This window comes from Ambystoma mexicanum, chromosome 1q (assembly GCF_040938575.1).
Source record: "Ambystoma mexicanum isolate Mex_15411 chromosome 1q, UKY_AmexF1_1, whole genome shotgun sequence".
NCBI classification, from domain to species: domain Eukaryota; kingdom Metazoa; phylum Chordata; class Amphibia; order Caudata; family Ambystomatidae; genus Ambystoma; species Ambystoma mexicanum.
In genome coordinates, this window is record NC_090922.1 from 1,223,304,079 (window position 1) to 1,223,326,975 (window position 22,897).

At 47.5% G+C, this 22,897-nt stretch overlaps 1 protein-coding gene across 3 annotated transcripts in view; it reads left to right on the forward strand.

Annotated features, from left to right (window-relative positions):
* JAK1 (Janus kinase 1) overlaps window positions 1–22,897 on the forward strand; it is a 1,055,078-nt gene that overhangs the window by 886,626 nt on the left and 145,555 nt on the right. For all 3 annotated transcript variants that reach the window (XM_069641985.1, XM_069641984.1, XM_069641986.1), the window contains one exon: window positions 22,443–22,635. In XM_069641985.1, coding sequence (XP_069498086.1) covers window positions 22,443–22,635 — 193 coding nt within the window. The remainder of the gene's footprint in view (window positions 1–22,442; window positions 22,636–22,897) is intronic.

Genomic DNA, 22,897 nt, shown 5'->3' on the forward strand with positions numbered 1-22,897 from the left:
TGGGGGGTGTTGAAGGCCTCCAAGATACGGACATTTCTTCGGCTGATGAGGATGAGATAATTTCCATCCACAATTTCCAGGAGGGCGATGACGAGGGAAACGCCAGAGGCTCACCCCACTACGGGCCAACGGCAATGGGGATACCATCGATGGAGGCGCTGACGAAGGGCCCCAGGACGACGAGATCCCGGAACCCAATGCTCCTACACCCCAGATACTGCATAGAGACCTTTCACTGGACATCCTCTCGACCCTACACATGCTGGTGTCTGAAATACAGAGGAGGGTGCAGGCAACCCCTCCACCCGCACCTCCCGCTGCACCAGTACCGGCCACCCGGAGGAGTGGGCACCTTACGCCTCCATGTCACCCATCGCCCCCTTCGCCTAGCCCCGCACTCCCCCAAGGGAGATGGAGTCAGACCTGGTGACAACTGGCACAGATGACGACGGCGGCATGGGAGACCTCCCGTCACCTCTGCCCAGAGCCTCTCCGCCGGATGATGTGGGATCTTTCCACGGGATCATTGCCCAAGCATCAGAGCTTTTCCAGCTCACGCCAGAAGGAAAAGAAAAAGGAAGGCTTTTCATATCAGCGCCGGGAGGCAAAGAGGAAGAGTATCCTTTCAGTCCCTCTCCTGGACGATGTTTGGGACGAAGAGCTGGCTCTGCTGAAGAACCCCTCTACAGCCCCAACTACAGGGTGCCGGACTCTGCACCCAAGTGCTTACGGTCTCAACCGTCGCCGGACTCAGTAGTCTTGGTGGCCACCAGGAAGAAATCGTCAAGCTCTGCTTCCTCCTCTTTTGGGGTGGGGGCTTGTCCTCTTATCGTTAACTCTCTCGTTGCTCAACCCAGGAAGCCAACCGGGGTTACTCCAAGGCTTTCGGAAGGCAGATGTCGTTGTTAGGGACTTCAAGGCGGCCTGTCGGCCTACAAGCAAGATTGAACCGGCCAGGACATCAGGTCCCCACCCGTGAACCCGGTGGGAGGCCAGCCGGCGAACTTTGTCAGCATGTGGGAGAGCATCTCCACCGACAGATGGATGCTGGATGCTCTCGCCCACGGACCCAATGAAAGTGTCTGCGAATACCAGCGGTGGCCCGGCAGGAAAACCACGTCCCTCAGCTGCTGCTGGAGGTTCGGGCCATGTTACAAAAGGGGGCGACAGAGCTGGTTCAATCGAGACTCCACGGCTCAGGTGTATACTCAAGGTACTTCCTCGTAAGAAAGAAGACCCTGGGCTGGAGGCCCATTCTCGACCTACGAAGGCTCAACAAATGCATAACATCCCAGAGGTTCTGGATGGTCACACTGCAGCACGTGCTCGGCCAGCTGGAGGAGGGGGACTTTCTGTCATAGTTGGATCTGGAAGACACATACTTCCACGTCCCCATACACAGAGGACACCGCAAGTTTCTGCGCTTCATCGTTCAGGGTAGGCATTATCAGTTCGAGGCTCTTCCATTCAGGTTGAAGCTGGCACCCAGAGTCTTCACCAAGTGCTTGGCACCAGTTGCGGCCCATCTGTGACTGCAGGGGATCCACGTTTACCCCTACCTAGATGACTGGCTTTTCTGGGCCAAGTCAAGGGACACCGCCATCGACACACGGAGCGGACCATCTGTCTTCTAATGGATCTGGGGTTCTCTGTGAATTATGCAAAGTTCTGCTTAACTCCATTGCAGATGCTCTGTTCCTAGAATCCAAGCTCAACACGTGTCATGCCTGGCTTCATGTTCGGAGGAAAGGATATTGGCCATCTTGGGCAAGGTGCAGTGGCTGTTGGCACTGAAGCTTGCCACAGTGAGGACCATTAAGTCACTGCTCGGCGTGATGTCGTTGTGCATTTATCTAATTTGGCTCTGCAGGTTACGGATGTGGCCTCTACAGGAGTTCCGCGATGCCCGTTGGGTCCAGGTGTGCGGAAGCTTCCAGGACAGGATTGCGCTCAACGAGAACTTCCGACGAGCGATCAGATGGTGGGGGCATGTGCCCCAAGATTCCTGAAAGGAACTGATTTCCAGAACCCCCCTGCACCAGGAGATGCATCTCTGGAAGATGAGGAGCCCACACCGGACGTCTTCACGCCAGAGGTCTGTGGCTGCCGGAAGAGAAGATGCAACACTTAAATGTTCTGGAACTACAGGCAGTGTTTTGGGCCCTAAAGTCGTTTCTGCCGTCCCTCAAGGGCAAAGTGGTGAGGGTCTTCACAGAAAATACTGCCACAATGTTTTACATCTGGAAGCAGGGGGGCACCAGATCCCCGGCGCTCTCTAGGGAGGCGCAGGACTTGTGGCACTGGGCCGTAGCCCAGGAGATGTTCCCCATTCCATTACACCTGGCAGGAGTAAAGAACACTGCCGACTTTCCCAGAAGGGAGCTACGCTCTTGCCACGAGTGGGAGCTTCTGCAAGACCAAGTGGACAACCTGTTCGACAAATGAGGCAATCACCAGATCGATTTATTTGCGACGGCGACGAACACCAAGTGCCGGAGATTCACCAGCAGGTTTCCCCAGCCGGGGAACATGGGGGGCGCATTCTCATTCCGCTGCGATGGCCTATTTCTGTATGTGTTCCTTCTGTTGCTTCTTTGAGTCATCAATCAACTCAGATGGTTCAGGATGATCCTAGTCGTGCGAGCGTGGCCGAGGCAGATCTGGTACCTGGACCTTCTCAGCATATTAGCGTCCCCACTAGTCAATCTGCCAGTGGTTGCGGATCTTCTCGCCAGGAAAGGAGGCGCAATTCTACACCACAAGTCAGGATCGCTGAACCTGAAGGACTGGCTCATGCAGCATTAGAATTCGGGAGTTAGGATCTTTTGGCGGACTGCAAGGAGATACTCACCAAGGCCAGAGCATCATCTACTTTGAAATGCTATGGACTCTAATGGAAGAGATTCGCAATTTGGTGCCCTTCACAGAAGCTCGACCTTCTGAGGGTCCCGGCCCCTCAGGTGCCTCTGTATTTGCTGTTGCTGTCTAAACGGGGGCTGGTTCACGCCTCCATCAAGGTTCATCTGGCGGATATCTCCAGCTACACCAGAAACCCAGGACGACCCTCCTTGTGGTTGCACCAGTTGATCAAGGAATTTGTCAAGGGACTATTCCGCTCGGTCCCGGCATGGGAGCTCAATGTGGTGCTTACTAGGCTCATGGGAGCTTCGTTCGAGCCTGTGCATTCTGTCCCACTCAAGTTTCTCGTGACCATCACCTCTGCAGGACAAGTGGGTGAGATCCAGGCCCTATCCTGTAAACCACCTTACTTAACTTTCCACGAGACGAGGGTGGTGCTGCGGACGCACTCCTCCTTCATGCCCAAGGTGCCGCAGGACTTTCAACTAAACGAGCCCTTGGTGTTACCTGTGTTTTTTCCAACGCCTTCATCGCCTGCTGAAAAGGACTTTGCTTTGCTGGATGTGGCTAGAGCACTAAAGTTTTATCTGGCCCACACAAAGAGTTTCTGGAAAACTTCTCAGCTTTGTTCCTGTAACCCATGGGCTTCCATTCCCAGGTGGCTATCCGGCTGTATCACTCACTGTCACCAGTTGGCAAACCGACCGTTGCCTGGCCATCCGGGAGCACATTCTACCAGAGCGATAGCTGCTACTACGCTGTTACTGTCTGGTGTGCCCCTGCTGGACATCTGCAGGTCTGCTACATGGAGGTTGACGCACACCTTCACGAGATTCTTCTGCGTTGACAGGGATTCCAGGGAGGAGTCCAGAGTCGGCCAAGCAGTGCTGCTCAACCTGTTTGCTTGAAGTTGAGCCTGGTGAGGAGGTAAGAGATTGCTCCTGTTGAGCCTTGCCACCTCCCGTGGTTGTGCATGTGTGTACTACTATGTATTCTTTATTCATGAGCATATAAATCCATGCCAGACCCCATGCTGGAGAAGGAACAAGTTACTTACTTGTAACTGTTGTTCTCCAGCATGGGTCTGGCATGGATTCACATGCGATTCCTCCCTCCTGCCCCTCTGCGGCTCTTCTTTTGGTCCTACTGCCACTTTACGTGCTACAAGATCTGAGGATGACTGCCAAAGGAGGGGCTTAGGTAGAGGGCAGTCATTGGCTGGGGGCGGTATGACCCAGAGCTCAGTGATTGATTTATAGGAGAAAGACAGTTTTAGAAACTAAACTGAAACAGTTTTTTCTTTTACTGAGGATTCCCAGCCTGACGACTGGGAATACTCATGAGCGTGTGAATCCATGGCAGACCCATGCTGGAGAACAACAGTTACAGGTAAGTCACGTGTTCCTTCCCTTGTGGGACTGTAAACCTTGTCCTGTTCGTGCGCTGACCTTCTTACTAAGTAACTCATTCTTCTTATCGTCAAGAATGTTGCTGCTATTTAGAATTCATGTGCAACAGCTTACCATGGGCAAAGCACCCCATTGTGTGGATTGTGTTGCATTTGAAAACTTAATATTGTATCTTTCAGTGGTCGAAGTGTATGAAAAGAAGTAGTGGAACTATGTTCCCCGCTGGCCAACACCCACTCCCCACAAACCCCATCACCACGCCCTGCCCACACACAATACAAACCCCCAGACACATGCACCTGCTGTTAAAAGGAACATTCTGTGTAGTGTACCGAAAGTGCACGTTTCAAAGTCTTCCTACACTTTATTTTAAAGTGAAGCTCTCAAACGCTCCAGCTCAATTCTCCCACTGGTATCTTTCTATGTGCATGAAGATTTAATATGTATACATTTTAACCCATTGTAACACAAAAAAAAACTCACATACATAATTAACTCCATTTGATTCATATGGATTTACAACACTGCCCCAGTACGCTGCCATCCCCCCCGTCATCAATATGGTGTGCGCAACATGAATCCCTCGTAATATTGGGTACCCTCCTTGACCAACCTGACAGCCACAATGCTTCTCCCCAGACTTTAGTCTCTGTAGGGAAGTTCTCATTTTGCTTGTGTTGGTGATTGTTCAAAACAAGATATTGAACAAGGTTACTAGGTAAGTACATTTTATTCTTATCTTTCAGAAAATAACCAGGTTTCACGACGAAAAGACAGTGGAAATGAAGATTAGGACACAAAGGGATTGGTTCCAAATGTTATCCTGTGGATGACAGGGGGACAAATGGTTTGCTTTTCAGGCCGTTGGTACCGGTGAGAAGGGCCTAGGAGTTGCGGGTGCAGGGATTCCATGGTCAGGTCTATACGCAAGATGCAACCCCTGGCGATGAAGAACCACCAATGCAGGCCTTGTCAGGACACTTCACAGGATGGGGAAGGCGAATTCCAGTAATGGCGACCGCACACAGAGACTGGCAGGCGTCCTTTCCAATTGCGGTTGAATAAGCTTCTCTAGGACAGGAGCCCTCGAGACTGGAATGCTGAAATTCACAGGGAATATGACTTGTACCACAAGCTGGCGACCACTGAAGTGCAGTGTGCAATCGTGGGACAGTGATGCTTCTGGCTAGGTAGCTCACGAGAGGGCTGGTCAGTCCACTAGGTGGTCCAGGTACAGTTCCAAAGGCTCAGGACAGCTGAATACTCGAGAAGATGTCGGGAGTAGTTGGTCCCACTAGTCCAAAGTCTGAAGCACTGCTCAGGGTCTTTGGAAATCAGGTAGCCCAACGGGGCTTTACTGGGCTTAGCAGCAAGGGATGCAAGACCTTTTTCAGGAGGAGTCTTCAGTTGACTGTTGCGCCACATGGGATTCTTGGTTACAACACTGATCTGAAGAAATGGCTGCAGGAGTCCTCTTCTTATACAAAATTCAGCCCGAAAGCAAATACAAGCCCACCAATGGTAACAATCTGCACCCTTCAAACAGCCAGTAGTTGCCCAATCAGGCATGCCCCACACCTAGACACTCTTGCTCCATGGATGTGGAATGGGAAAACACACACACACACACACACACACTCACACAGTCACACACTCACTCAGTAAGTGCATTACCTTTTGTGGGATATCCTGACCTGACAAGGCAGGAAGGAGGCCAAATTACAATATGGCCAATAAAACAAGCAAAAATCTTATGGCACTAGCCATACGCAGTAAAAGCAAATGTGTACACTAGAAATAACACAACTGTACAAATATATCTGCTGCCACTAGCTTGTTTTAGGCACATATAAAATTAGCCAAAAATCCCAAGTGTAAAAAGCTAGGGTGATCCAAAAGTATCCCCAATGCACTGCATTGTAAAATACTGTCGGAAATGTTAAAAGTTAAAAAATCTTAACGATATAAAAAGGGAAACATAGTTTCACAGTACTGAAAGTCTGAAGGACTGATCAGTTTCCCCATAACAAATGAGCAAAAGGCAGGGGAAGTGAATCTTCCCCTCCAAAAGTCAGAACAGTTTAAAACAAAGCAAAACCATTGGGGGTCCGTATGTGAACTATGGTGGGAAAGTTGCCAAAAGAGAAATCTTTCCTAAGACTAGTCAAACTTTATCTGGGAAGTGTGACTGAGCAGCAAGGCTTAGAGGAAGTGTGAGAGTGGTGAAGTGTTCTGTTCAGCACACACAGAGCACTCTTAATAATACAAATTAGGCAGAATGTATGAAAATACAGTTATTTATTTAGGCCTTAGACAAATTTCTGGCAATGTAAAACCACACTTAAGTAACACGCTAAAACATTCACTACTATTATTTGCACAGTTGCTTTTGTGTGCTGTGTTAGGAGCGCTGTACTAGGAGCTCTCAGAATATAGTTAGATCAGTTTCAGAAAACTATAATGTAGCAAAACAAGTGAGTAACCATTAGTTGGAGAACTAATATGCTGAAAATGCAGACGTCGGAAAGACCATACAAAGCGTTAAAAATGAAAGCAATATACCTTAAAAAGTTATTCCTCAGCTACAAAAAAGGGAGGCCTAGAGTCCACAGGTCCCAGTTGTTGGGACAGATTTTCTTTTTGCTGCTTTCCTCCCGTAGACTTCCATGGTGCTTTTTGCTTTGCTTTTACTCCTGATCTGACGTTTTGGAGGTTAGTAAAGCCTTCTGCCCTACTACCCTTACTTTCTGCTCATTTTTATGGGTAGGCTGATCTGATCAGTCCATAAGACTATCAGTGCTGGGAGACTCTTTTTATGGATTTCTTGTATTTTTGCAATTGACGCCCATCGCACTAAAGTGAAGCGTGGTTAGGAAACTTTGTATAATTATTTCTGAGGCTTGTGGAATCTGCTTAGATCACATGCTGTGCATAGGCCGACATCTAGTGGAAGCTGCAGAGTATGACAGTTTGTTTTTCGAAACTCGAAAATGGGCGTCGACACAGGGCGTGTGTCCACTGTACCCATGATCCCTGACGCGTCTAGGACCCTCAGATTGTTTTTTTCCGCCATGCTGGTCGGAAGCACTGAGCGCAGTTCCCTGACTTAGATTTTGCAAATATTGTTATATATTTCCCCGTTTATTCCACCTATACGTCGTGTCTCCGAACATCGACACTCAACGTCGGATTGGAGAAAATTCAACCGTCGGACTACAGCGATGGATTTGGGCCTCGGAAGGCCTCTGGCCTCGGCCCGGGCCTCGGAAGTCCTCTGGACTCGCCCCTGCAAGTCGGGAGAGTGGGGGGTGGCACATATCCTACAGACTGATTAATATAGGTACATTACTTATATTCCTACACTCCCAGCCCGCTGCCACAGGGTGCGTATGGAGGGTACCCCTTTTCAATGTTGCCCCAAGTGCAACCGCAAGTATCCTTGGGTTGACAGACATGCCACGTGTAACCTCTGCTTGCCGAGGGACCACCCCGAGGCGAATTGCAGAGCGTGCAATCGGTTTAAACCGAAGACCCTTAAGGACCGTTCGACAAAGCGTTGGGCCCACCACGCCAGGCGACAAGAGGCCATGGCCGCGGAGGGTGCCTTCAGCGATGGCAGCGACGCCGTACTTTCGGACGGCGAGGGCAATGTGGCGTTGATGGACAGCCAAGCGCAAATCCCCGACCTCGGAAGGTTGTCCGGCAGGGCAGCTATGGGGAAGACCCCCGGCGACACGAGCGCTACCCACACCACTTCCAGCAAACAAAGGTCCAACCGAGACTCGACGCGCACGTCGAGTTCTCGGAAAGAGGCACGTAGAGAACGGTCCACCGAGTCAGTGTCCTCTGGGCGTTCGCGTTCCAGATCGCCTCATGACACCAGGCAACCCTCCACTGTTGCTAAGAGTGCCTCGCTCCCCTTAGTGACTGAGGTTCGGTCGTCGGAGGACGACGCCGATCTCTACCCCCAGGCCGCACTCCAGGAGTCGGCACCTGCAGGCAGGGTGAAGGCTGCTACCGAATCCCTTACACTCTCCAGAGACAGGGACTCTACCCCCGAATTTCAGCGCCAGGCATCGAAAAGCTCTGATAGGGCTCAAAAATTGGGGAAACACTCTTCCACCTGCGGGGAGGGGGGAAAACAACAAAGTAAGCAGTCCCAGCCTACTTCCACTCCTAAACTACATTCTACTCCACCTAAACAGACGGACAAGTCTCAGTCTCTTGTCCCTAAGGCCCCTGTTCAGGCCAGTAGGTCTAGTCTAGTCTAGTCGGGATAAAACAGGGAAAGCACCCCAGGAAAGTGTTATTCCCAGTTCAAGTGAATGGTCCAGTGATGACATAGACAGAGTAATGTCAAGGATGTCACCATTGGCAGATTTCTACGCCAAAAACCCGGAACACTTTCTCTCTTATACCCCAGAAGGGTCAACTCCCTCAGGATACAATACCCCCAAGTAAGAAGTCCCGAGGTGAAGCACCAACTCAGTCTTCAGACCCCTTCTATATACAGCCCTATTCTCAGTATCAGGAAGATCCATCCTTTGGTGAGGATCCAGACGTGGGCATGTTCGAAGAACAAACTGGGACAGGCTATTATGGGGATGATGAGGACCAAGAGGAGGAGGAGGAGGAGGAGGAGGAGGAGGAGGAGGAGGAGGAGGAGGACGACGACCCAGATACATACAGGGTAGATTCCCCGGTAGAGACAGAGCCTGCGGTTACCGACTCCCCTGTCGACAACCAGCCTCTCCTGAATGAGGTCCTGTCCAGAGCGGCACAGCACTTCCACATTGACACCCAAGGTGCTCAGGAAGAGAGGGACTTTGCAGAGGAATTGGTGGGAGAAAAGAGACCTGTTGCTCAGGCCATCACTATCCTTAAGTCAATACAAAGGAGGATAGACCCTTCCCTTGTTAACCCCAATCTCACTAGGGCAGTAAACCCCAGAATTGAAAAGCTTTTCAGGGCAGCCCAATCTGACCCACTGTACATAAGGGGACATCTCAAACCGGACTCCCTGGTTGTTACAAACACCCGTAAGAGGACGGGAACACCCTTGTCATCGTCCGAAGCTCCCCCCGACAAGGAGAGCAAGAAGATGTATGGCTTGGGCAGGAAAGTAGCCTCCACTTCCGCCTACCAGGCAAGGATTGCCAACTCCACCACCCTGCTGGCTAGTTACAACTGCCACCAGTGGGAAGAAGTCGCGGCTCTCATAGACTCCGCCCCAGAACCCTTAAAAAGCCAATTGGCACGAGTTTCGGCAGAGGGGAGAGCCTTGTCAGGTTGCATTTTAAAATCAGGACGAGTATGAGACACTCAAGTCCCTAGGCCAACTAACCAACAAACCCCCTAACCAGAGAGGGAATGGCAATTTTCGTCGGCCTCGCGGACAAAACTCCCAAAGAGGCTCAAACTATTCCCAAGGACAGGGTACTACATGGAACACTAACCAGCAGTCTACCCAGAGTTATGGCAGGGGTAACAAAAGAGGTCGTGATAGGGGTAGAGGCAGTCCCAATAAAGGAGTGGGCACGCCTCCACCAAAACAGTGACGCTCCGTTCAGGGTCCCTTCTAACGCATCCCCAGTAGGGGGACGCATTTCCATCTTCACCCAAGTTTGGGAAGGGATCACATCTGACAGATGGGTGCTGTCCACAGTGTCCGCAGGATACTGCATAGAACTCCTAGAGCGTCCCCGAAACCACCCTCCACGACAAAGAATACACTCTTTAGACCACCAGAAGATCCTACTCGAAGAGATCGAAAATCTTCTCGCAAAGGACGCGATAGAACTCGTCCCAGGACACCAGGTAAACAAGGGTATTTATTCAACTTACTTCCTTGTGCAAAAAAAGATTTGACAATGCGCCCAGTATTGGATTTACAGCCTTCAAACAAGTATGTCAAGCCCCAAAAATTTCTCATGACTACTGTCCAAGAGGTCATTCCCCTCCTAAAAAAGGGGGATTACATGGCAACATTGGATATGAAAGATGCCTATTTTCATATTTCCATGTTCCCAGCGCACAGAAAATATCTGCGCTTCAAGGTGGACAGTCAGCACTACCAGTTCAAGGTACTGCCCTTCGGGATAGCCTCGGCTCCAAGGGTATTCACCAAGGTACTGGCGGTGGTGGCGGCACACCTACGCAGGGAGGCAATCCCAGTGTACCCTTATCTGGACGACTGGCTCATCACGGGGGAGACCCCAGTAATTTGCAGGACAAACATTCAAAGAACTATCGACCTCCTCTTCGAATTGGGCTTCTCCATAAACGAGAAAAAATCAAGTCTGGTGCCCAGCACCTCCAAGCAGTTCCTAGGAGCTATTCTAAATACTCAAGAGGGGTTGGCTTTTCCTTCCGAGGAAAGAATTCGGAATATACTACTGCAAATTCTGCAATATCAAACCGGTCGCCAGATAACAGTACGCAAAGCAATGCGTTTGCTGGACATGATGGCGTCATGTATTTACCTGGTCCCCCACGCGCGCCTGCGCATGCGTCCCATGCAAGAATGGTTGGCGAAACTGTGGTCTCAGGCAAGTGGTCAGTGGGATGATCTAGTGGTCGTTTCACCAACACTTGTACAAAGCCTCCACTGGTGGACAAGAGACAATCTATCCAAGGGGAAACCCTTTTACGATCCCGAGATACAGGCGGTAGTCACGACGGACGCATGCCTGACAGGATGGGGAGCTCACCATCTCCACCACACAGCTCAGGGTCTCTGGTCTCACACAGTGGCCAAGAATCACATCAACCTACTAGAGCTTCTGGCAGTTTTCAGAGCACTTCAAGCGTTCGAGCCCCACCTACTGAACCTGTCGGTGCAGATCCAGACGGACAGCACGACAGCCATGTTCTACCTGAACAAGCAAGGAGGGACTCGTTCACCAAATCTGTCCAGACTTGCCTAGAAAATTGGATATGGGCACTCAGACGGAACATCTTTCTGTCATCTCAACATGTTCCAGGGGATCTCAATTCTCTAGCAGACGCTTTGAGCAGAGATCCCCTTCCGGAGGAACACGAATGGTGTCTACACAGAGAAATCATAGAAGATCTCTTCTCTCAGTGGGATTTCCCCACTATAGACCTATTCGCCACAAGCGAAAACAGACATTGCCCAGGATTCGCATCCAGGTTTCCCCAACCAGACTCCCTGGGGAACGCCCTGTGGATGAACTGGTCAGGGATGTTTGCGTACGCTTTTCCACCAACTCCTCTCATCAGGAAGGTGGTGAACAAGATGAACAGAGAGTCGATGACTCTCGTCCGAGTTGCTCCCATGTGGGCGAGACAACCGTGTTTTCAACAGCTACGCAGTCCTTCGGTGTGCGATCCCATCAAACTACTGGGCTGGTACAATCTTTTGTCCCAGCACCAAGGTCAGAAGGTGCATCCTCTACCCAACTCCATGAACCTAGCAGCATGGCTCCTGAGGTCATAGAATTTGGACATCTCAATTTACCACAGAGGTGTATGGACATCCTAAAAGAGTCTAGGAAACCGAACACGAGGCATTGCTACTTTGACAAATGGAAGAGATTCGTTATATGGTGCCAGAATAAACAAATCAACCCAGTTGATTGCACTCCTTCCACAATTGTGACATACATGCTCCACCTGCTGGACGCAGGGTTGGTTTTCAACTCACTAAAGGTACACCTGGCAGCACTGTCAGCGTACACCACCTCACATAGCAAGGTGTCGTGGTGGAAGGTACCCGTGGTTAAAGCCTTCATGGAGGGAGTAAAGAGACTTCATCCTCCTATATCTAATCCACCACCAGGATGGGACCTGAACCTGGTGCTATGTAAACTCATGGACCCCCCATTCGAGCCCATGCATAAGACAAGTCTCAAACACCTGACCTATAAGACTGCCTTCTTAGTAGCCATTACATCCATAAGAAGGGTCAGTGAAAGTCAGGCTCTGTCAGTGCAGGATCCTTTCTTTACTATTCATAAGGATAAGCTGGTTTTACGGACACACCTTAGGTTCTCACCTAAGTTTATTTCTAAATTCCATGTAAACCAGTCCATCGAGCTTCCGGCATTCTTCCAAAACCCACAAAGCTTGGCTGAGGTTAAACTACACACCCTAGATGTGCGTAGGGCGGTACTTTACTATGTAAACAAGACCAGACCGCTTAGGAAAACAGATCAACTGTTTGTCTCCGTAGCCACAGGCAAAGAGGGAGATCGCGTCTCTAAGGGTGCCATCTCCAAGTGGATTGTCAACTGTATCCAGTTGTGTTACTCTCTTTCTGACAAAACTTTGCCTTTTACACCCAGAGCCCACTCGACAAGAGGCATTGGGGCCACTCTGGCTTTCATTGCAAATGTTTCCCTTGACACCATTTGCAAAGCAGCTACTTGGAGCTCTATTCACACTTTTACTCAGCACTACCTCATTGACACCCATTCCAAGACAGATACTCAAGTGGGACAAGCGGTTCTAAGACATTTATTTGCTCATGACCCTTCTCAAATCCCATCTCCTTCTAACACTGCTCGCTAATCTATGCACAGCATGTGATCTAAGCAGATTCCACAAGCCTCAGAAGGGATACATTACTCACCGTAATCGTATTTCTGATGCTTGTATCTGCTTAGATTCACATGCGACCCACCGTTCCTCCCCTCTGAGAGAAGGCGCATGGATGCTTGTAGTCTTATCTTATCTATCTTCTATCTGCTTGGATCATCTGTACTCACGCTACTCCTCATGCTACCTCATGTCAGAACAAATACAATCTGAGGGTCCTAGACGTGTGAGGGATCATGGGTACAGTGGACGTCACACTAGGGATAGTATTACTGGCACGCCATGTGTCGACGCCCATTGAAAAACAAACTGTAATACTCCACAGTTTCCACTAGATGTCAGCCTATGCACAGCATGTGAATCTAAGCAGATAGAAGCATCAGAAATACGATTACGATGAGTAATGTATCCCATATTTTTGTTTTGTAACTTTTGGGTTGCAAATACAATGTGTCCAGGATGGGCTGGCGGTAGCAGATATTTTCCTACTGTGTTTTCAATATTTTACTTGTGCAGTTTTGCCATTACTGCAAATGGCTACTAAGCACTCTTAAAATGGTCGTGCCACAAGATCTTTGCCTGTCATTTGGTCATATGATTCTTTGGCCGCTGAATAGCCTTATATGAAATGCCCTTTCCCATGGAAAGCTGCTGCATTTGCAGTCTAAGTGGTGGTCTGTGTCTATGTCCTGTCCACATCCTGGGACCTGAATGTCTGTTGCTGGGAAGAATGGATATTGGATAGCCGCTACCAGTTTGAATGGTGCAGATCCTTCCCATTGGTGGATCTGTGTGAGCTTTCAGTCCAAATCCCTGGATAAAAGGAGGACCCATGCAGCCATTCGACAGATCATCGTTGGAGCCAATAACCCTACGAAGAAGTCCAGCTGCTGATGACCCCAGGGCAACCTTTGCAGCTCACCAGAATCCACTCCAATAAGGTCTTGGTGAAGCCCTGCTCTTCTGCCTTATCTTAAGACGCTTGTGAGAGCTTTGACCCCTGGATCGGTGGGAACAACCACTCTCAACCCCAGCTTGAGGATCCTTGCCTTCGGAAGTATCACTGGACCGCCCAGTGGACAGACCAGCTGCCTCCTGGACTACACTGTTGCAGCCATTGCCATTTCAAGTGCATCCTTGGAAATTAGAAGGATCGTTAGATTGTGCCACAATATGCCTTCTCCTGCATTTTCAGCTTTTTAGTCTCAACAGAAGTTGTGCTGGGCATGCTCCTTTGTTCGTTCATTGAAGAGCGCTTCCCACCAGCTGACCGTGCATTGCAACCAGTCTTCTTCCCTTCCTGGAGGTTTACTGAGAAGGCTTGCTCTGCAGAAGACATCTTCATTTCCTCGCAAGGGTGTTCAGCTGGACAGTGCCTGGAACTGAGATTCTAGTACAGTGACTGATCGCAACGAAATCCCACATCTGAAAGTGACATCTTCGTCCGCAACACCTGGACCTCTCTCGACTGGAATAAGTACAAAAGAACATGCCCCAAATTAAATGTCCACCTCAGCAGTGGTCTCTGGAGAAATCGTAGTAAGGGAGTAGGTTATCACACCTGTTTCTCCCCACATTCTCCATAGGGCTAAATGGACATAAAGTCCTGTTCCTATTTCTCTGTTTGCTGACTCAGATCGGTGGTGATTTAGTCAAGGATCCCCTCCTGGGTCTATCGTAGTGTAGTAGGATTGGGAGAGCTACTAACCTGAACTTTCCTTAGAGTTTTGGAGCTCTGAATCACAACCAGAGTCTTTGTCCAATCACGTAATAAAACTACCTGAAAAGAATGTATTTTGGAAATTATGGCTTTAGGGCACAAGGCTGCAATTCATTGCAGGGCTGGCCTTAAGAAATAGGGAACAGTTTTAGTGTTGCTCTAAAGTGTTTTTTCCGTGTTTATGCATCTGACTCGTTTTCTATAGTGTACTGGTTTTTAATTATATGCTTCTCACAAAAATGAATGCAAATATGTATCTTATAGTAAGTGTGTGACAGTATTTGTCTAAAGGTAAAGTGTGTATTTTAAAGGCCCAATTGTAGTATTGTGTACGTACCTGTTTAACAGGAATTATTGTGGTGCTCTGTGTTGACTCCTTGTAACCCTAGACCACTCTCACACCCCTTCTATGTCTATGTCTATGCCTTACCGTGCCGTGGCCTACCTTGACTGGCTTTGGCTAGACCTCAGTGTTTTTCCTGTTCACCATTAACAGGGAGGCCTCCCAAAATCCACCTCCAGGGTTGATTTTGGAAATCCATATTAACATTGCCCCAACAAATTGTACCTACATACCAAACCTGTGACCTCCTTAGACTTTAACCTTTTAACCTATAATACCCAGAGAGAGTTTGGTCATAGCAAGTGTGAACATCCCTTGATCATCCACTAGGTTGACCTCTCGGAAACACTGCCCATTGGTAGTTATGAAAATACCCCTGAACATCAACTTTGCGGAAACAAACCAGAATTATTAGACTTCAGTGTGATTCTTGAGTAGGTAGAGCAGTTTTTAATGCAGGAAACGTGTGAGAATGTGATTGAGAAAAACTAAAGTTTCATTTATTGTTGTTGAGTTAAATATGGCTTTGATTCAAGGATTTGGAGTCTGATTCTGTGCACATTTTTATAGATGATACCAGGGTGCATTTCTGGTGGTATTATTGTTTGTCAGTAGACCTTTTAAATACAGATATTTTTGCAAAGCAAATAGATGAGCATTGTGTGGCACACCAATATCAATAATTTAGCATGCTATTAGAAAGTATTGATACATTATATATGATGTTGAAGGGAGTTCTTAATTGGCAGTTACCACAAGATTGTTGTGGCTGTCATGCATACCAATTGCGTGTTTAGTGCTCGTATAAATAAAGTTAATTGCTACAGTCATGTTATCTGCATCTATTAATAATTGATATCGGCCTCTAGCTATTGGCGTGTTTTGTATAGAGCGAGGTCAAGGTAGAATGAAACAACTGTGGGACCTTTAAATCATTTTAATGAATAGGATTGAGTTACTGCCGACCCTCTGCGGCAGTGCCTGTTGGACAAAACTAATTCAGAACAACCCAGCTTCAGTGTGGCAGATGTCGCTTTTCTTTTGTACGTTTGTTTTAAATTCTTTATTTTCAGTTCACCCTACACAGTTTAACAATCTTCATCTCAGTGATGCTAACAATTTTTGCTTTTCCAATTTCTTCAACAATTCTTCCTTAACTTTCCCCTCCCCCATCAGTTCACTTCCTGGTCGTAGGGCGTATAATATATACATCTAGAGATTAAGTGGGTGGTTGTGCTCACTGGCAGAGCTCGTTCAGGGCTCGGTATTGTCTCACTAACTTGGGACGACATTTTGAGGGTACCGTGTTTTGACGGGAGCTTTGTTCACCTCGTCAACTAGGGTATAAACTGTGTGTTCTGGGTATGCATGGATGGGGTTGTGTGCCATATTTCTCAAGAAATGGAGCCCATTCCATTTCCCTAGATGGTTAGAGGTTGTGCAGAACAGCCATTATATATTCCATTACGTAAATGTCTCTGGCTTTCAGGGCCCACTGCCGTTCATTTGGTAGTGTGGGTCGCTTTCATCCTATTCCAATGCATGCCCTTGCTGCAAGAAGTAAAACATGTCATATGTGGCAGGCGTTTCTATTCACTGTAAACTCTATCCTTTCTAATGTAGCACAGGACCTCTTTCCAAAATCCTTGTACTTTCAAGCACGACCACCACAAGTGCCAGTAATCCGCCTTTTGACAACACCCCCGCCAACAAGTGGGATCTACCACTGTGAAAATCTTTGAGAGGCGGACCAGATTGTATTGCCACCTATATAGACGTTTCATGCCATGTAGATTGTATTGGCACGCAATTGATGTCTTGTGTGAATTAGTACTTGGGATTCTCCACTGGTGTTCTCAAATTCCATGTCCAGATCCCTCTCCCATTTTGTCTTATGCGCATTTTCTCCAACCACCTGTGCAGACAAAAACAATTGATATATACCAGAAATCAAACCTTTTGTGGATGCGACATTGCTCAGTATAGTTTACGAGTCTGTTAGTTTTCTGTTGCAGCTCCCTTTTCCAGTTGTCTGACATCAGGATTCTCTTACGTTATACATATTTAAAGGCAGATATTTTCCCTATGTGCAGGCTTTGTTCTAGCACCCCCAGTTCCACAAAAGTACTACCTTTGACCACCTGTCCTACCCTCTCTAGAGCTGCTTCGTACCACGATTGGAAACGAAGTGGCTGGGGGAGTGCATCACGTATGGGGGGAGCCCATATATGACTCAAAGGTGAAGGGCATGCTGTGACCTCTCGCATCTCTCGCCTCACCCTCCACATTTCCCATAATGGGCCAAGTATCCTGTGTTGACGTGCATGAAGGGCAATGCTTTCCTTGGCGCCAATAACCATTCCCCCACCGTTACCAGGCGTAATCGATAGTTTTCCATCGTCACCCAAATGTTTTTCTTTGTCTATTCTCAGGTGCGGAACTATTGCTCTAAACAGCGCCGTCCTATAGTAGCTATACATGCCTGGAAGCCCCACTCCTCCCTTCTCTTTGGGTTGTATCATGGAGATATAGGCCACTCTTTGTTTCTGTCCTTGCCATATAAAGCGCATAATACTGTGTTTCAGTACCCTGAAATGTTCCTCTGGCATCTTAATGGGGAGCATTTGATACAAATACAGTATTTTAAGATGTATTGTCTTTTTCACAGCGTTCATCCGCCCCAGTCATGACAATGTGAGCCGGGACCATACTTATGCATTAGTGGGGGATAATGAGATGTCTTCCATTTTACCACAACTTATGCGGTCGGATCAGCATATCCGACCGCATAAGTTGCCCTTTTACCTTTCCCCAAATTTCTTCTTTAGTAGGACAGAGAATAAAAACCTCCACTCCACCCCATCTAATGAATGCTTTATCCGCATTGAGGCTAACCAAGGCATAATCTCCCTAATTTTTTGTCTGTGTACTCCATTCAATTTAAGGTTGCGCACTGTATCTGCCCCTTGTCTACCCATTATGAGCCCTACTTGGTCAGGGTGCACAATGTGGGGCATCATCCCCTCCAGTCGGATTGCCAGTGTCCTTGTGTAAATTTTCTCATGTAAATTCAGTCGTGATATTGGCAATACGATTGGCAGAATCTTGGATCCCTCCCCTCTTTCGGTATCACAGAGATCAAAGCTTTACTAAATGAGGACGGTGCAGTTCCTAGCTCAGGGATGTTATCAAACAGCTTAACCAGGTGTGTTAGGCGGACACCAGCGAACATCTTGTAAAAAACAATTGTATATCCCTCTTCTTCAGCTCTTTCCCATTGGGCAGCCTATTTATTTTTATTGTGATTGGATTATCTAAGAAACCAATCACCTCTGGGGTAAATTTCTCCATTTCTATTTCTGCAAGGTATCTCTCCAATTCTTTCTTCTATTTGGTCCTCACTTGCGTATAGATCTTCATAGTATTGCGCAAAACATTGCACCACTGGTTTCGGCTTGGTCGCTAACTGTTCTATTGCATCATGTATCTCTGCTACTTTCGGCCCAGTGCGCACTTAGCCTTGCTGCCAGCAGGGAGTCTACTTTGTCCCCTTTTTGATGATATTTTTGCCTGAGAAACCTTAACTTCCTGGCGGTATCCCCCGTCCACATTGTCTTTAATTCAAACTGCCTTTGCTGCATTTTCATAAGATCTTTCCCACCATAAGTCTCCTCCTTATCCATGTTGTCTTCGCATTCCGCTATGTTTTTGCAGAGTGTCTCTTCTATCATCTGCCATTCCCGTTTGCTCCTAGCCCCCTCAGTTATCAAGCACCCTCGTCACGTTGCTATCCCTGCTACCCACATTATATTCAAATACCTCTGTGTCCCCTGCTATCTTTTTGCACCCCTTTGTGCTGCCCATACCATTAACTTGAACACAGTCAAACCAGATAGAATCATTGTTTTTGAGCTGCCATATACTTCTTGCAAGGGCCACCACAGATCTGCAACGGCCCGCTGTGTCTCACTTACGTACCACTATGTCCATTGTCATTCACTGGAGGTGCTATTCCAATGTTTTGGCGACTTTGACGCAAGTGCCCATTTCAGGGGTGTTTCACATGTGAAGGTCGACTGAGTTTCACACATTTCCTTCTGCTTTTTCCCCTCCTTCTCCACAAGAGGGCATTGTCTCTGAGTAAATAGATAACTGGCACACGGCCCGTTCTGCCTCTCCTCTCATTGTTATTCTGTATGCCTCCTGCCCCATTTCAAACAATGGCGCAAATGGCTAGGCCCATCCGTAGCTTATTTCTTTTTTTCATTTGCCACTGAGTGAGGGGCCAACAGTCTTTTTTTGACAACCTCAGACCTGACAAGTTCTGGACAATCTTAATCCTTAATCCTTGAGCCTTCTAATTCAAGCTCCTGTGTTTGCCTATCTCTTGCCAGCCCTTCCACTTAATTTTATATCGGAGGAATTTGGCTATGATCGATCTTGGACCGTTTCTGTATGCTTTCCCGCCACTATGCTCTCTTTCCAATTGGAACTTTTTCTTGCCTTCAGCTTTGAATATGAGGTTGATGATGTTCTGAATGCTCAGCTCCAAATGAGTAGGTGTTTGTCCATCTCTTTCCTGCAAGTAGATGATCCAAATGCTGGCACATCATTCACGATGTTCTTGCCCATCCAGCTCCAAGGTCACCTCTTCCTCTCTAAGGTTCGATATCTGTCATCCGAATGTCCAGGTGCATCTCTATTAAGCCTGCATTGAGTGGGTTACTCTCAAGGATCTCCATTTTCCTTTCGATAACCTCGACTTTGCCCCGCAGTTGTGATAGAGATGACTGTATGCCTTTCCAGAGGGTCTTAATTTCAGCTAGTATCCCTCCCACGTCCTTCTTTGTGGCAAAGACCCTCATGTTTAATATGACGGGCACCAACCCCATCTTTTCTGTGACCACCTTCCGCCTGTATTTGTGTAAGGGTGCAATAACCACTGTCACCACTTCTTGCACAGCGCTTGCTTAGAGGTCCCACACCTCCCCTGGTTTCTTTCATAAATTGACACTCCTCTCGCAGGGGGTAACTTCCAGCTGAGCCACATTTGGTATGGTATTCACAGGGTCTGCTGTCTCTCTTCCGACCCGTGCCTATGTTGAGAATCCAGTCCCCTGTACTGCCGGCAGAGGTGGACTGGCCGATGGGGAACTCTGGAGATTTCCCAGTAGATCTCTGCACCATGGGCCTCCTTTGTGTGTTATTTCTAAATGTCCCTATAGGAAAATGGTTGGGCCTGCTGAAAATGTGTAATATGGGGCCACTTTGAAAATTATTTCCTGGGCCTCTTTTGGTTCCGAGTCCACACCTGACCGCCGGGACACTTAAGGCCATTTGCCCCAATGTTTGCAAAAACATTGCAAAAATTTGCAAAAATAGGTCGCGCTCAAAGAGCCTTTTCACCCTGAAACAGCGGTCCAGCTCACCCCCCCTACCTGTGCAGCTTCCTGTCCCATAAGGGCGCAGTTGTAGTGTGTACTACTAATATCCAGTCAATGGAGTCTGCAACAACAACGCCTCACACCTGAATCTGCCTTCCAGTCCAGTCCTGTCTATGGCAGATTCCTCTATCCTTGCTCCCGTGCCTCGTTTCTCACATATTGCCTACCTCTGAATGCTCCAGCGACCGCTCAGCTTCCAGGTCGGTGGTGGCAACGTTCACATGTAATGGGTGGAGCGCTTGTGGCACTATGCGCCACCTTGGGTCTAAGCTGCACTGCTCCTACACGCTGGAGAGAGCTCTCGCGTGTTTTGGAATACCTGGACACCGTTTCCTCACTGTGGGACTCGCCTTTACTACGACCGAGCAGAGAGGAACAGCCTTGCTTGTTCTGGGTCTCCAGGGTCACTGCTCACCGCTAACGCAGGCTTGCTCTCCTCTGACGGCTTTGTAGATCTTCCGGTATGTACCTACACACTTGCTCAGCCTCCTTTATTCTGCAGCCGAGCATCACTAGGCCACTTCACCTCCGATCCCCGTTTCTGCAAAACCGGTTCCGTCTGGTGTTGCTTTTCGCTTGTCCTGCTATCGCCTGACGGTTCCGTGGCAGGTGCCGATAGTTTGTACGAGGACAGTACGTGGTTTGGCACATTTTCCTCACTTTATTCAAGCAGAAACGGGAGAGGACATGTTGTTCTGCACTGCCTGGTGGTCATGCTTGCGTACATTTTTAACAGGGGAGTGTGTACTTTTTCATCAGCAGAAGTTAAAAAATGGCACTTCCTTCACCAACATTACTTTGTAGTGGTAAAATAGGTATGTATATGTTGAGGGGGAACGTATGTGGGTAAGAGGGGTATGGCCGGACCCACAATTAAAAGAAAAACAAAAATAACAATGCCACAAAGTAACTATAGCAAAGTAAATACCCACGAATTTAGTTTGATGTAGCAATATAGAACCCCCAGGTTGACAGTGCAGCAGCCAAACACCTTCTCTCTGCCAGTCAGATCACTCTTTGTATTCAATCATTTTAAAATGGAAGCACAAGTGTGCAACTAGCATCACTCAAGCTTCAGACGGCTGGAAGGACATCTTGTTAGTACAGCAGCTAATCAATCATGTTGCAATAATGTTTATTTAAATGAGGAAAGGTTTTGTTTTTTCAAAGAAAGTCTAAAACAATGGAAATCAAAAAATTAAATTAATATAAATGTAAATTATTTTTTTGTCACGTTTTCCAGGAGCTTTTCTCAGTTGTGGGGGGAAACCTCTTAGTTCACTTTCCTTTCTTTCCCTTAATTTCATTTTTTTTTATCTCTAAAAACCACAGGCACTCGGATTAGTCTTTACTAAGACAGTAAGAAATAGAAATCAATCTAAACTTGCTTTGAGTGGATCAACTATTGAACACTGGTTAGGCATTTACCCATGTAGTGCAGGTCAGGAATGTGTAAATGAAAACAGAGTGTAAATATAATGTGTTCATTTCTTTAAAGCATTGCACCACGTTTGATACGCAATGCTACATTATATTTCACAAACATGTTTGGCTATGGGTTTTACAGTCTCTTCCGGTACTTCACCCTTCCCGTTTGGGGCAGCACTAGACTTTAAAAGAGTGGCAAAATTAGTTGACAAGAGTCTGGCGAGGTTCTGAAAAGAGCAATGGCAAAGCCAAGAGATTTGGCTTAGTGAAAGGGAACTCGCTAATTCTTGCAGGCCTCCTCCCAGTTCCCAAGTGAAGGTAACTGGGAGAACTAAAGACACTGGAGATGCAGCTTTTATGGCATAAGAGCACACAGCATGGGCTAGTTGACTGCAGTTTTCTGGCCCTCCTCCAGTCTCGCCCGGTTCACTGTTTCCAGTGTGCACTGTCTGGTATATGCTACATCCCACATAAGGCACCAAATATGAGCCAAAAACACTGGATTCTGGGATGTTTATGCTCCAGTAAGTCGTTTTGATTCATCCGCTTCAAATGTTACCTTCTTGTTTCTATATAAAAGCCAATAATGGCAGGGTCAGGGCTTTTTATCACTATAAAGTTATTAATGATCTTCTTTTCATCAACATATATTTAAAAAAAAACATTTTCTTTGCTCTTAGGGTCATTTTGGAAAAGTTGAGCTATGCAGATATGACCCAGAAGGAGATAACACTGGAGAATTGGTGGCTGTTAAATCCTTGAAACCTGAAAGTGGCGGTAATCATATAGCTGATTTGAAGAAAGAAATCGACATCCTGCGGAACTTGTACCATGAAAATATTGTAAAATACAAAGGCGTTTGCTTGGAAGATGGTATATTTTCAATTTACACTACACAAAAATATCTGAAAATTGTATTGTAATGTGGTATTATTGTGGGAGAGTTAACTTTTGGCTGGGCTACTGCTCTGTTTGGGCAATAATGTTCTTCACAGTGTTGCCCTAGTCGGAAAGGGACACCACTTAAAACAAAATGTACATCTTGCACAGGAGGTTCTCTAGCATGGGGTTATACTTGGATTCACATGCTCATAAATATTCCTGTCGTCCGGCTGGGAATCCTCTAATATTAAAG